The 15228-nt window shown below is 49.6% G+C and overlaps 1 protein-coding gene across 1 annotated transcript in view; it reads right to left on the bottom strand.

Moving 5' to 3' along the window:
• ARHGEF10 (Rho guanine nucleotide exchange factor 10) overlaps positions 1 to 15228 on the bottom strand; it is an 85134-nt gene that overhangs the window by 48875 nt on the left and 21031 nt on the right. The window contains exons 3-7 of the mRNA XM_081812879.1: positions 10242 to 10361; positions 9397 to 9681; positions 6927 to 6990; positions 4465 to 4541; positions 1802 to 1858 (exon numbers count right to left, since the gene is read on the bottom strand). Coding sequence (XP_081669005.1) covers positions 1802 to 1858; positions 4465 to 4541; positions 6927 to 6990; positions 9397 to 9681; positions 10242 to 10361 — 603 coding nt within the window. The remainder of the gene's footprint in view (positions 1 to 1801; positions 1859 to 4464; positions 4542 to 6926; positions 6991 to 9396; positions 9682 to 10241; positions 10362 to 15228) is intronic.

The raw sequence follows: 15228 nt of genomic DNA, 5'->3' as shown, positions 1-15228 counted from the left end.
ATGGAATATTACTAGGCCATCAGAAAGGACGAATACCCAACTTTTACATCAACATGGATGGGACTGGAGGAGATTATGCTAAGTGAAATAAGTCAAGCAGAGAAAGTCAATTATCATATGGTTTCACTTATCTGTGGAACATAAGGAATAGCATGGAGGACATTAGAAGGAAGGGAAAAATGAAGGGAGAGGAAATCGGAGGGAGAGATGAACCATGAGAGACTATGGACTCCGAGAAACAAACTGAGGGTTCTAGAGGGGAGGGGGGTGGGGGATGGGTTAGCCCGGTGATGGGTATTAAGGAGGGCACGTTCTGCTTGGAGCACTAGGTGTTATAGGCAAACAATGGATCGTGGAACACTGCATCAAAAACTAATGATGTAATGTATGGTGACTAACATAACATAATAAAATTAAAAAAAAAAACCTCCCACTCCAATTATGTACTTAACTACTGCTGATTATATCTCAGTCATATTTTGCTCTATATATTTGGACACTGTCTCGTTAGGTACACACAAGTTTAGAATTGTTACAGTTCTCTCTTGTGAAGGACTCTACGCCTAACATTTTATAGCCTAACATTCAATATATTAGAGTAATACTGGCTATATTTTGGTTGGAATTGGCCTTATGTTTCTTTTTCCATCCATTGACTTACAAATGTTTTGTACCCTTATATAGCTCTCATACAAATATATGCCTAGCTCTGTTATTTTACCCAACCTGAGAATTTCTTTTATGGGCAATTGGACTCAGTTTATATTTACTATAAATAGAAATATACTTGGACTAGTTTTGCCATCTTTTTTCATATTATTTGCCATACTTTCTTATTTTACATTTTCTTGCTTCTTCCAACCCAGATTGGGTTTTTCTCTACTGGGTTGGAAGTTAAATAATCTATTTCTGTTCTTTTAGTGGTTGCCCATAAATGCAGAGCCAACCTATCACAGGAAAAAACACACAATCATTATTTATATCCTCTTCCTGAAAAATGCACAGCCGTTAGACACAGAGAGTCAGCCACCCCCCAGATGGCGCGTACAACTGTCTAGGGCCTTAGCCCGCCCTGCAGTCCCACTTGTGAAATGAAACAATACTGTTAGTGCTGTCTTAATCAACGCTTGCTTGGATTCATTCACAAAGTCATTATTTGCTCTCTGTTCTTTCTGCAGCCTATTAGGTTCAGTACCCTTTTCCTTGAAATGCATCGTGAAATAGTTTTTAGAGTCTGAGAGGTAAATCTCCCCAATCTTTATCTGATACTGCCTTTGTTTCCCTCTTTTTAACACTTGTGTTTTGGTATTAGTGGACTGAGCTGTGCTCAGTGGTTTCGAGTGTATGTGGTATGGATTCAGGCTTGAGCCTGCTTTGATTTTGTATTTCTATAATCTGAGAACTTACATCATTCTTTAATTCTGGAAAAGTATTAGTACTTCCTTCTTCTATTTTCTCATTTAAATCACTTATTATATATATGCTGGTACTTACAGCTTCCATTTTTTTACCTTTCCATTCATATTTTTCACACCTTTACCTCTTTCTGCTTCTCTACATTAATCAATGCTTGTTTAGATTCATTCAAGTGCTGTAATATAAGCACACACACCTATGTGCACAGACCAATATTCCACCCCATGATATCAATGAGACACTATGCAATATAGAAAACACGAACATAAAACACATACAAGCTGTGTATTAGGGATTGTGTGCACACTAACCAGTCATTTTTTACACCCAGAAGGAAACACTGATAAACTAAATCCTCTAAAATTCAATTATAAACAATTCAAACCTGGTTCAGAGTCTGAATTTTCTCTTGGCACGTCATCATAAATGGCTTCTTCTGGATCTGGAATAAAAAGAGGGAAATGTTGGGCGCCTGGGTGGCTCAGTTGGTTAGGCGACTGCCTTCGGCCCAGGTCATGATCCTGGAGTCCCGGGATCAAGTCCCGCATGGGGCTCCCTGCTCGGCGAGGAGCCTGCTTCTCCCTCTAACCCTCCTCCCTCTCATGTACTCTCTCTCTCTCTCTCATTCCCGCTCTCTCAAATAAATAAATCTTTAAAAAAAAAAAAAAAAGAGGGAAATGTTAAAAACCGACCAACGCCAACCAAGTATAATTTACATCGTTTTTAGGACCACAGTCTCCTATGATGCTATAATTATTCAAAAAATTAGTTTGTAAGGGCTAATTTGTGATACCTTACCAAAGCATAAGCATTACTTTTGGGACAGGATGTTTTCTTGGGATTGAAGCATGACACTCTACATGAACCAGCTGTGAAATCTCTCCAACAGGGAGTTTTGTGGTTTCTAGATCAATTTAGTCCATTATTTTGTGTTCATCTATGCATCTCCATGTGGCTCTTTATAAGTATCTTTAAGTTTATGAAGTTAATGTGTTCTGATATGCAAAAAATACAAAGGTGGTATACACAGTTTCCAAATAAAGGGAAAGCTCAAGTGGGGCTATACTAAAAGGAACCTGTGAAAATAAACCCATTATTCCATGATACTCTGAACCACTGGATAGGAAAAGTAGGCTTAGGCAAGGGTGAGAAGGTTCACCTGTTAGGATAAAATCTCTCCAACTATATTATGTGGAACATTCATGTCCTCTGAAATTGAACAAGTTTTCTTAAGAAAAAGTGAGGATCCTCCACGGGCAAACTCCTCAGTGTATACTGTATGAGAAGGTCATGTGTAAGACCAGTGGTGAAAACAGAAATGCATTTAAGTATTTGTAAGAGTTTGGGCCTCACATCGAAATCAACCACACTACAAAGTCACTGGTGACTAAGCAACAACAAGAAAATGAGGTAAATACACTGAACTCTTCCTCTGACATTGAGCCATTCTTATATTACCGGGGGCGGAGGAGGGGGGCGGGATTCCGAATGCTCCTCATTCTCTTGCTGCTGTCAAGCCCCCACATGACAGACATTTGCTTCCTTGTAACAATATTAACTGCAACAACGATGACCATGTCTACTCCTGTTAGATAGAGCGAGAGATACTCGTCTGTGGACCCCTGAAAACCACAGCTGTGAACTGCAAGAGCCCACTTACGTGCAGATTTGTCTTTGATGTCTGCAGTACATACTGCAAATGTATTTTCACATATTTATGATCTTTCTAATAACATTTTCTTTTCTGTAGGTTACTCTAAGAATGCAGTATATAACACATACACAAAATATGGATTAGTTGACTGTGTATGTGCTTCCGGTCAACAGGAGGCTATTAGTGGTTAAGTTTTTGGGGAGTCAAAAGTTATACCCAGATTTTTTACTGTGGTAGGGGTCACGACCCCTAACCTGTTATTCTAATTAACTGCCACTTACGTAATAAAATAAGTAATGGGGGAAAGTCAGACAAATTTTACTTTAGAAATAAATTTTCTAGAGAATTGGAAGATGTTAATTTTATCCTGTAATGATCCCAATTTAGCAGCCCCCTAGCAGAATCATCTACTTATGCTAAGTTCCTTGTCTGACAATGTCATAATTAAAAACCAGAATGACACATTCCAGGAGATAATTTAATAATTAGGAGACAGGGCGCCTGGGCGGCTCAGTTGGTTAAGCGACTACCTTCGGCTCAGGTCGTGATCCCAGGGTCCTGGGATCGAGTCCCGCATCGGGCTCCCTGCTCTGCGGGGAGCCTGCTTCTCCCTCTCCCACTCCCCCTGCTTGTGTTCCCTCTCTCACTGTGTCTCTCTCTGTCAAATAAATAAATAAAATCTTTAAAAAAAAAAGAAAAAATAATAATTAGGAGACAGTTAAGATGATTCTTCCTTGGAAGTCAATCATATAAAATAATTATACAGAAATCAGTAGGCCAGTGGATAATAAAGAGGTAATTAGAAAAACCATCTTACTTTTCTTTAAAAAATTCAAAATCAAATCTGGTTAAAAACAGCTCAGCTTTCTAAACCACATGTGGAACAGAAGATCTGGTATGCCATCTGGACAGTGGGCTGGCTTAACCAGCCACCCACCCCCTTTGCAAAATGGTAGCATGAAAAAGCATCTTAGTGAGAATCCCAAGGAAAAATACCTGGTTGATGTCTCAGTGGTGAGCTCCTGACTATGGGCTCGGGTCAAAGCATCAGTTCCCCAATCAGAGGACTATCATGACAAAACCCAAACACTGCATGAGGAAGAAACAATGAGGAACAAATACGTGCTAGGATGGGGTGAGCAGAGATGTTCCAACGGGATCTAGAAGAAGGGCTACAGAGAGTGCCGGGGACAGCAGTGACAGTCAGCCCTGGTCAGTACTTGAGGTAAATGAATACGTTTCTAAAGTGTTCGATGTGAACAGGACATGAGAATAATCAGCAGAACCTGACAAAAACACACGGTGCCCCACCAACCCCGGGGCGGCATCCACACGGTGCCCGGCGAGGATCCCGGGATGGCCCCGCCAGGTTCCTGGTGGCGTGCGGTACCTACTCTCCATCCACGCAGTGTTGGCCGGGTCCGCAACCCACCGGGCGAGCACACTGTCCTCCTTGTGCACCCGGTCGTCGCTAGGAGAAAACAAACCACAAAATCACAACAGTGGAATGCTTCCTGTCATGAGACCGCTGGATGTCCCCAAAGGGTACATCTGCTTCACCGTATGTACATTTTATGTTTTCCCCAGATATTATGATGGATGTTCTGAGCTGAGCACACGTCTTCTGAACTGCTGCCCACGCATTTTACAGTATGACAAGCCTGCTCACACCCACAGTCTGGACCTGTGTAGAAGGACCCAAGCTTGGGATTCCCACCGTACCTTCAGGGCACCCTGTGAAATTAGGAGTTCATTAGTTAACTCTTAGGGTTAAGCCCTAACTCTTAGGGTTAAGCCCTTAGGGTTAAGTGGATCTGTGCTCCACTCTCATCTATTAAGTGACAGGTGCTGGTGACCTTGCTCTGTATCTACAGGGGCAGAGGACACGCTCCCCCCGGCTCACTGCTCACCTGCCCTGGTCCTGGGATGTATACGGGATAGGTCTGGTGACCAGGCTGCCTTTTGGGGGGGTACCGGAGCTGTGCCTTCCATTAAAGTCACCCTGGGGCGTTCACTCCCCAAAACCGGTCACCAGGAAGCTGAGGGAGCTACCTGCAGACACGTGCGGGAGGCTTCTGCCCCCTCACTCAGCAGGTCCTAATCTGCACGTTCCCAATTTAACACCCCAGCTGCGGCTTCTCAACACAGAGCCCAAGTTCAAGCTTCCATTCCCCGCTATTTAGGATGCTTTTGAAGGCCCACTGAAAGCACGGCACAGGACCTAGCACGACAGACATAAGAAGACGTGAAGTCCCTGCTCAGGAAGACCTGAACTGGCTTCCGGTTTTCCACCAGACCTTCTTGAGGGTCTGTTAGGCGTCACACACAGTGCCAGTCAGGAAGTCACACCAGAGTAACCGACGGGCCTTCACCGCTTTAAACGTGGAAAATAAGTTCGGTGATCTTATGCAGAAATCGGAACCTGTACACTGCTGATGGGGACGTGAAATAGCACAGCCCTGTGGAAGACAGTTTGCTGGTCCTCAGAAAGTTAAACATAGCATCACCACAAGATCCAGCAGTACCACTCCCAGGTACGGAGCCAAAGGGACAGGGAGCAAGGCCTCAGATGCTGCACAGCGGTGTTCACAGCAGCCTTATTCACAAGAGCCCAAAGGTGGAGACCACCCAAGTGCCCATCGAGAGGTCAATATGGACTCACAAAGGATTACTATTCAGGCTTGAAGAGGAAGGCAATCCTGACACATCCCACAACATGGGGGAGCCTTGCAAACATGACACAAAGTGAAGTAAGCCAGACCCAAAAGGACAACTACCGGGATTCCAATTACATGAGTTAGCGAGATTCGGCAAGCTCGGAGAGACGGAACGCGGAAGAGATTCTCTGGGGCTCTGGGGAGGGGAATGGTAGATTACCACAGAACGGGTAGAGTTTCTGCTGAGAAGATGAAAAATTCTGAAAGTAAATAGTAGTGATGGTTGTACAATACATGGAAATGCACAAGATGCCACCACATTTTATACTTAAAACAGCTAAAATGGCAAAATTTTCTGCTATATAGATTTTAACACAATCTTAAAACAGATGATGCAATGCACCAAAACCCACGGGCAGAGTATACTTGAAGCAGGCATGGTCTGTGGATTACACCTCAATACAGCCACCTAGCATCAACACACAGACACACCGCCCATGCGCCCAGCACACGAGCTCGTGGAAAGCCCTGGTAAGCCTGATCTTTAACTTTGTAAAATTCTTACCCGGCAGCAGAAGGGGACACAGGAAATAACAGTGAGGCACACAGTTTTAATGCAGGTGTGCTCACAGAGTTCTGGAAGAATGAAGTGAGACTTGTAGGCAGGGTTCGGGAATGGAAGTAGGAGTTCGCCTGGAAGATGGGATTTTCCTGGGCATCTCAAGCAGATGACATAGCATTTTTGAAGGCAAGTGGCATGAAAGAAAGATCTACAATCAAATCAGTTTGGAGGACTCTGGATGAAAGGTGGGTTAGACACACTGAAACCACCCCCCCCACCTGCCGCCACAGGATTCTGAGACCCTCTACGACTCTAAAGCCCATGGAGCGTTAGCTACACGGAGCCTGAGGAGGGCTGCGTCTTCCTGGTCTACCTGCCTGTGCATTCAGACGGCCTGTCTTTCCACAGAACAAGATGAACACCTTGCAGAGTCCTTGTGTTCCGGAGCACCCATGAGGGTACAGAAGACAGAGCTGTCCAGGGCCTGGGAGGGGAGGGTCTCGGGCTGGGGACAGGCCTGGTCAGTCACCACCTCCCAGCACTGAGGGCGGACAGGCCAGCACCTCGTATCACTGCGTTCCACATCTCAGGGAAGGGTCATGAACTCAGAGCACATGTGAAAAATTAACAGAGATACCTGTTCATTGGATCCTCAGAACTTAAAGAATTAAACTGGCCGTCTTCTGTTACCTCTTGTGTTTCTGTGAGGGAAAAAAAAAATTCACACGGTTTTAGTCTTAGGGAAAAGTATTTAGGAAGTGGATTTTTAGCCTTAAAATGGTTTTATATTTTTTTCAATGATAAGCTTATCTTAGAATAAAAATGATTAGTTGATAGATTTAGAGTTTTTTCGGGTTTTAGATAAGATGTATGTAAAGTGGGATGACAGTAAAAACAATATCCAAAAATCCTCTAAAATAGCTGGAATTAAAATGGTACCCCAAAGAAAACAAGCTAGAGGGACAAACCTGTTTCTCTCATTCTTAACTTTTTCATGGAAATTTACAATTATGATTTATTGGAAAGTGTGTCTAAATGGCAGCCTCCAAAGATTCTCAAGGGAGAAAGACTTACGTTCATACCGGACAACCAACCTTTCATATACTCATGCACACATACACACACACACTCACACATGCTCACAAAGTCCATCACACGTGTCTCGGCCGATAGCTGTTCTCCCACCTCTGGGTTTGGTTCACCAAGAGGGTGATGAGCTCAGGACAACAGGCCACGTGCTCAACCAAGGACCGGTTGGTAATGGCTACACCGGGAAACTGTCCATAAAAAGCCTCTAAAAAAGAATCCATTGTGTGCTACTGTCCACGAAAGCTGGGAGATCTCACCCACAAAAATGGTCCCCTGATCCTGCTAAATACCAAAAAATACCCTTCCTCCGTAGGGGGGAGCTCCCTGGCGGTGCAGCGGGGACCACAAAGACACGAACTCATCGCATTCTCAAGGCCACTCAACGGTAGGCATCTGCCAAGGACCACATGTCAGGTCAGGGGCAGGGCCAACATTTGGACTCAAACCTGCCTCCTTCCAAAGACTGCTCTTCCTGCCACATCACACTGCCCTAAAGAATGATCCACATTGCCTCCCAAAAAGACAAAGCTATTCGACAAAGTCATTGAAGAAAGGACATTAATTGGCAAAAGCACACTTCACACCGTGAGATTTTGCCTGTGGCTGGGTCAAGGGCACCACTCCCCATCCCTGAATGCACACCACCCAGGCCTCGTCTCGACTGCCCGCCCAAAACGACACTTTCTTTCCCTGTGCTCCCCCTTTCAAGAAAGGAGATGCACCCCGATTTACTGTCTGCTCAGACATAAGACCTTTGATAAGGGGGGGGGTCAGGAGAAGTTGAGCATACTCAGTAGTCTCTCTGGCAACACCAACTGCTCATCTCTTACTGTTCTGGAAAGATCTGGAAGCTCGTGCTAAGGAGCAGAGCACCATGAGTCTCTGGCCATTGGAGGACCACTAATGAACAGGAGGGGAATCTTGGAATCTTTTTTCAAAATAGGTTTTGGGCAGTGGGGAAGAGAAGGGGTTCTGGCTGTTGCTGTATCTGAGGGTCGTGTTCCCGGTGGGACGACCTCCGTGCTGGGGAGCCTTGTCCTTGTAGAGCCTGGAGGCCCGCCATGTCCACGGGAGAACCACAAGGTGCAAAGAAGCTGGTCAGCACACGGCAGGCCACCAGCGCAGGTCCAGGCCTTGGACCCCAGCCTCACACCATACTCCAGGCTTTCCTCATGACCTCAGCAAAAAGGTCGGTGCCTGTTTGTCTTTAAAGGCTCAAGAGACAAACACAGACCCGTGTTCCTGGATCTGGGGCCTTACAGTAGGGTTTATTACAATAGGGTTTTATTAATGGCTCTAGGATGACAGCATAAAAATAAGCCAATGGTTTTTAAGTATACTGAATTACTTAAAAATAATGTTCAATTATTAAAAATAACCAAATGATCTGAAAATAAGCAAATTACTTTAATATAAGAATGTGTTCCTTAATCTTTTTTTAATTGCATAATCTACTTCCTTATTTTTAGATCGTTCTCACGCTTCGGGCTACAAAATACGAACAGCATTGTTGATCGTGGTAAATTTCCAAGATTACTGCCAATTACAACAGGAAAACATATGGGGAAACATCAACCCGGAGAACCTCGTGTGGTTTCCCGATATAAATTCAAGACTTTCTTTAAACACGTTTTGTCTCCGTTGTGATTAAGAGGGAGGGAAAGCACCCATTTACTGCAATCTCACAGAGTTACGACTCTGGGTCAGGGGCCTCTCGTCCCTCCTTTGCCCTCACGTCACCCCATGGCATGTCCTGGCAGAGAGAGCACGGAGGTCAGGTGGGAAGAAAACTCAGCAGGGCTGCGTTCACGGGGTCCGTCCTGAACAGAACACGGGGCGCTTTGCTAAGGGGGGACGGTGTCGCGCTCTCGGCAGCCCCCAGACGCCTGGGCCCACAGCAGGGCTGCAGGTGCACCAGCGTCCACGTCTGGGTCCGCTCTGGCGGCTAACTGAACACCGGGCACCGCTGGTCTTACGAACAAGATGCCTGTCGCCTGGGTGTGCAGGGGGAGGCGCACCTTCCCCATGCAGGGACGCGGCATGGGTGACGACGGGGCTGGAGTAGGCCGGCAGGAGCAGCGGCAGGTTGCAGGGCACGGCGTAGCCGCAGGGCACGGGCACCGAGTACCCGCTGGGCACAGGCAGGCTCAGGCCGCCGTCCTCAGGGCCCGGGTCTGCGGGCGGGCACTGCTCCTCCTGGAAGGGCGCGATGTCGATGACGGAGTAGGGGCTGGCCCTGGTCGGGACCTCCCGGGCGGTGGGCTCTGCCGGGGCATCCGTGTCTGCTCCCGTCCCAACGTCACCTTCCGGAAGCAAACACGCACGCATCAACAGGGGGCCATGGCCGACCGGCCCTCCGGGGCCCGCGCGACCCCAGGGCGCCCTGGGGCATCGGAGGGGCGAGGCAGCCCTTGGGGGGAGGTGGGGCACCCGGGGCCTCTGCACCGAGACGAGCAGGGGAGAAGCTGCCTGAACTCGGGGAGCTGCTAAGGGCGCAGAGAGGCTGCTGTGAGGGCCAAAGACATGCCAGGTGCGCGCCCCTCCTGGCCGGGGAGTCCCAGCAGACGACCCCACCTCCAAGAGCTAACGTGGACTCGACTCCCCCCACAGTGTTAGTTCTGGAACTGCATCCGCCAAAACTGGGGGGCGTGCTCATCAAGTATCGACAACACCCACCGCCTCCAACACACACAGGGGAAGCAGGAACAAAGGAGAGTCAGCCAATTCAAATCCGCCATTTGGCTCACATCACAGGGAGGTCAGGAACGTCCGCTCCTGGAGGCCGACTGCGCCTGCCACTCCCTCCGGCCGTCAGAGCGAGGGGGCCATGCGCCGCGTGGGCTGGGGGCCACGGGGGACCCACCTGAGCCAGAGGCGGCGTCTGCACCCGCAGCCTGTCGATCTGCTTCTGGAATCTCATCTCCGCTGTCAAAGTCGAACTGTTCCCCCTCGTCCTCCTCGTTGTCATACTTCACTGTGTCGCCTGCAGGTTGAAAGAACACTAGTTAGGCCAGCAGAAGAACAGACAGAACCGCTCACTTTCAGTGACAAAGGACGTCCGGGGGGCCAGAGGAACAGGGCGAAGATGAAGGGAAAATCGGGAAACAGGGGAGCCCACAACAGAAAGTTCAACTTCAATATGGAACGGATGTGGCTCACGCCCCATGGGTCCCCAGCCCCACGGGGTTCTGTCCACGCTGTCTGACCAGCAAAGCACATCAGCACCCAAAGGTAGGGGACATCGTGATCCCTGCCCACGCCAGGCCCACCTCCGGGCCCCTCCTGCCCTGGGTCCCTGGGTGAGGATGTGTGCGGGACAGCGCAGAGGGGGCTCGGACTCATGGATATCACCAAGGGGGCCTCGGGTCGGCATCAGGAGGGGCGCCTGAGACGGGCCATCTGGGGACTTGTCCACAGAGATGAGGCCTGTACCCCCCACGCTTGGCTCACAAAGTGGGGGGCAGATGGAGAGATGCCCAGTCATCCCATGAGAGGTCACACGCCCAGGCTAGGGAGCTGGGGCATGGGACAGAGGACGACATGCAGGGGAGAGCATGGGAGGGAGGAGCCTCTTCTGCCTCACTGCACCCCAACACTGGGGAGAAAGTCAGAACATGGAAAATCCCCTGAATTGGAGATCCTTATCTACCAGTGCAAAACTCCCTGCTGGTGACTGTGCTCAGACAAATCACAAAATATCACAACAAACTAGTCACTTTCCAGGGAGAAGCTCTGGTCAGTTAAGGTTATGTTCCACACACAGGAGGGGCCCCTCTCGCAGGACGAGGGACCTCAGATCCTAGAGGTATCTAGGGTGGCTCCCTTATGAAATAATGGGCACTAAGGAGGAAAAAAATGATCTGCTGAGAGAGATGACCTGAAGGTTAGCACGAGCCAAAATCGCTCACTTTGCCAGCAGACCGCCGTGCCCCAGAGTGACCAGCCACAGGAGGCATCTCCTGGGTTTGGGGGCACCTGCTCAGAGGGGCCCGAGGCACAGAGAGCTCCAGAGTCCTATGAGGCTGGGGAGGGATCTGCTGGGACAAGCACCCACTGCCCCAGGCCGGTTCTCTTCCAGATGGTTCCACCCCGACTTGCTAGCCAAACGGCTGGTTTCAAAAGGCACCTTCGGGAAACTGAGGGATTTGAATGCAGTTATCTTAGAACTGAAGACGCGTAAACAGGATCAGAGGCCAGCCTCGGGGTGGTGCTTCTTAGGGGTGAGGTAATGGAGACATCAGGGACCCCGCCCCTCCACACCCCTGTGCTGAGGCCGCAGGGCCCCCCTTCCCTGCTCTGCCCCCGGGGCTGGGGTCCAGCTGGATTCCTGGGATGGCCTGGGCCTCGGAGAGGGTGGTAAGGGGGTCCCGTCCCTGGGGTCAGGGTGGGCGTGAGGTGAGGCCAGGCCGGGGCTGTCCCAGCACAATGGTGGGCAGTCTCTGCCCCTCCAGCTCTGCTCAGAGCCCCCCGAGCGCCCCTCGATCCCGGGCCAGGGCCTGGGTCAGCAAGAGCCGAGCAGCGCAGGTGCCGAGCAGGCTACGGAGACAACCTTCCACGGCCCCCGGCCCGGGGGGCGACTGGGGGGCGGGACAGTCAGAATTGGGGTTCTAGAGGTGGAGTAATTTCTAGGGAGGGAAGTTGACAGACACGTATCAATGCTGGAGTCAGTCTAGAAACGGTCTTTCCAGCCGGGGCCTCGCTGTCCAGACGAATCTCTGATGGTCCAAAAGAAAAAGTGGTTTTAAATACCAGGTGTTTATTTTCTCCTTGAATCTTCGGAATCAGCAATACGTTCTAACACGTCCTTCGAAAGAAGCACTTTCTTTTTTTTTTTTTTTTTAAGATTTTATTTATTTGCGAGAGAAACAATGAGAGACAGAGAGCATGAGAGGGAGGAGGGTCAGAGGGAGAAGCAGACTCCCCGCCGAGCAGGGAGCCCGATGCGGGGCTCGATCCCGGGACTCCAGGATCATGACCTGAGCCGAAGGCAGTCGCCTAACCAACTGAGCCACCCAGGCGCCTCCAAAAGAAGCACTTTCTTATCAGCAATGAGTAACGGAGAGTTCAGGCTCGTGCCCGCGATGGGGCAGGCGGGAGGGGCCTCTCAGCCGGGACACCCGCATCCACGGCACACATGGGACCCCAAGCAGCATTCTGGGACAACTTCACCCCAATTTATGCTAAAGGCGTGACAGTGGCAAATACTGAAATGCAATCAAGGAAAGGCTTTAGAAAAAGACGTTTCTAAACCATGTAATTCTGATAAGAGTGTGCATCGGTGACCCTCTCTGGATGGCAGATTGCCAGTATTCACCAGAGCCTTCTAATTTTGTATCTCCTTCATCTCAGAAACTCTACCATGAACCGTCTACCTTCAGGAAATAATCAGAGATCATTAGAATACCTAACGTCTTATAATGAAACACAGATTTCCCACATTATGACACATTTATACAGTGAGATACCACTGAAACCATTAAAATTATTTTCAAGTTTATTCAGTAATTTGGAAAGAGGTTTCTGACATACTAATAGTGTTTTTAATCGGCCGTTTCACACTCATTTAATAGCAAATAACAAACACTGGCGAGCGCTGGAGAAACTGGAACCCCGGTGCGCGGCTGGTGGGAGCGTGCTCTGGAGCAGCTGGGGTGGACCCGGTACGGAGGCCCCTCAACACGCTCAACACGGCACTCCCTGCGGCCCAAGTCCCTGCTCCTAGGTGTTCACGTGGGAGAACGAAAAGCAGGCACTCAAGCAGATGCTTGTACGCCCATGCATGCGTGCAAGCACACACGTGTTTAACTGCACACACGTGTGCAAGCGTACGAGTGTGCGACCACCCACGTGTTTAACTGCACACACGTGTGCAAGCGTATGAGTGTGCGACCACCCACGTGTGCAACCCTACAAGCAGCATTATTCACAACAGCCAAGAGGCAGACACAATCCCAGAGTCCCCACACAGATGAAAGGATAAATAAAATGTGGTCGATACAGACAACAGGACACAGTCTTGAAACGGACAAATCCTGGCCCCTGCTACGACACGGACGGACCCCGAGGCCACTGCACCGAGTGAAATGCACCCGTCCCCAAGGGGTGGACACGGTGCGACTCCACTCACGGAAGGGAGGATGGCGGACCCGCGGGCTGGGGAGGGGATGGGGTGACAGTCTACGGAGGACAGAGCTTCAGCGTGGGAAGATGGAAAGCTCTGGAGATGGAGGGTGGCGTGAATGAGCTTCATGCTGCTTAACTGGACACGGAAAGATGGCTGGAGTGGTAAATGGTAGGTGAATTTCACCACAATAAAACAATTAAAAACCCTTGGTTTTAGTAATCTAATCCCTTTCACACACAGACCAAAATACGACCCGAGGTGCACTCGGGCTGCCGCAAAGGACCGGCATTTTCTCCTCCACGCTCCTGTGTTTTGCAAACTTTCTACAACAAGTACATTTCCTGTCTGTTTATGGCCATTTCCGGCTTAAGCAATTCTACTTGGCAGTCTGAATTTGTGGAGCGTATCAATCCTCTGAGGTTCGTATTTAATAAAGACATGGATACGACTCACCCGTTTCCTGCGAGGAGAGTTTACAACTAAAACCACCAGACACGGGCTGGAGTCGGGGGTGGACAGAACCTCTGTCCCCACGCGTCGGTCACAGAGGCTCACGTACTGTCCAACCAACTCCGGCCGCATGCCGAGCAACGGGAAAATCATCGTAGTTTGGGTTTTTGGCTTTATCAGTAAGTAGTGAGCTTATTAACAGAAACAAACTGGTCAACACGTCTTGGGGCAATAAATCTCTTCAATGGAAAAACCCAAACCGACAGAACGTTTTCCAAATACAACTGTGACCCTCTCTGTAGATCCCTGTTTGCCAGATTAACATGGCAGGGAAATAACAACACACGAGCCAAAATGACGGGGGGCCAGGGCGGGGCGAAGGAGGGAAGAAGCTGATGGTCTGACTTAGCCACATAAAAATCACGCCGCACACGCATCCCACTCCACACAGCAGAGACTCGGAATCACATGCTGGCTCTTCCCTCCATCAACCCTCTTCCTGGAAGTTATACTCTATTACTGGGGAACATTAAGAGTTAGGTAAAATACACCTAAAAGTGACCTTGTAAACACTGCTTTTAAAAAAGCCTGATGACATCGAGCACCATGGGACCTAACCCTGGGCTCCCCCATGCAAGGAGAAAGGGATTCCTGTTCAACATGTTCAGGAAGGAAAGTGGACGGCAAGGAGCTGGGCTCTGAGAGACGCAGGTCTGTGACCCTGTCCATGGTATTTGGCATGGCTGCCAGAATGGACTCCTCCTTGAGGGACCCTCTTGCTTCTGCCCCCACAACGAGCATTCCGGTGTAACCGACAACCTCCCCATGGGAGGTTAGGCCTGCCCATGGCCTTGCTCTTCATTGGCACAAAACCCAGTGTCCACATCAGACCTCCTGCCAGAGCTCTGGAGTCACATTTCCATGAGGCCCCTCCAACTCAGCCATGTCTCCTTCCCTCTCCATCCCTGCACACTCCCTCTGGGGTGAGAGATCCCCATGGCAGGAACCACAGGATCTCCCCAGACCCTGGCCTACTGCAGTGCCATGAACCAACTCACGGAGAAGTGCCTTCGCTTCAAGCACCCAGGAATCTCCCCTTCCCGACCTCCTGCAGCGTTCCTGGGTGAAACCACAGGCGCTGGGCACAACCCTCTCTCCATCCTTCCAGGCGCCTCCAGATCCTGGGCTGTGCCTCGGATTCCCTGGATTCCTTGGAGAGCCCTAAGCCTGCCCTGGGTGACCCTGGAGCCCCGAGCACCCTGCTCATGGTCTGTTT

The sequence above is a fragment of the Leptonychotes weddellii genome, chromosome 2 (genome assembly GCF_054177405.1).
Source record: "Leptonychotes weddellii isolate Sample4059 chromosome 2, ASM5417740v2, whole genome shotgun sequence".
NCBI classification, from domain to species: Eukaryota; Metazoa; Chordata; class Mammalia; order Carnivora; family Phocidae; genus Leptonychotes; species Leptonychotes weddellii.
This window is presented reverse-complemented; position numbering and strand designations above follow the sequence as displayed.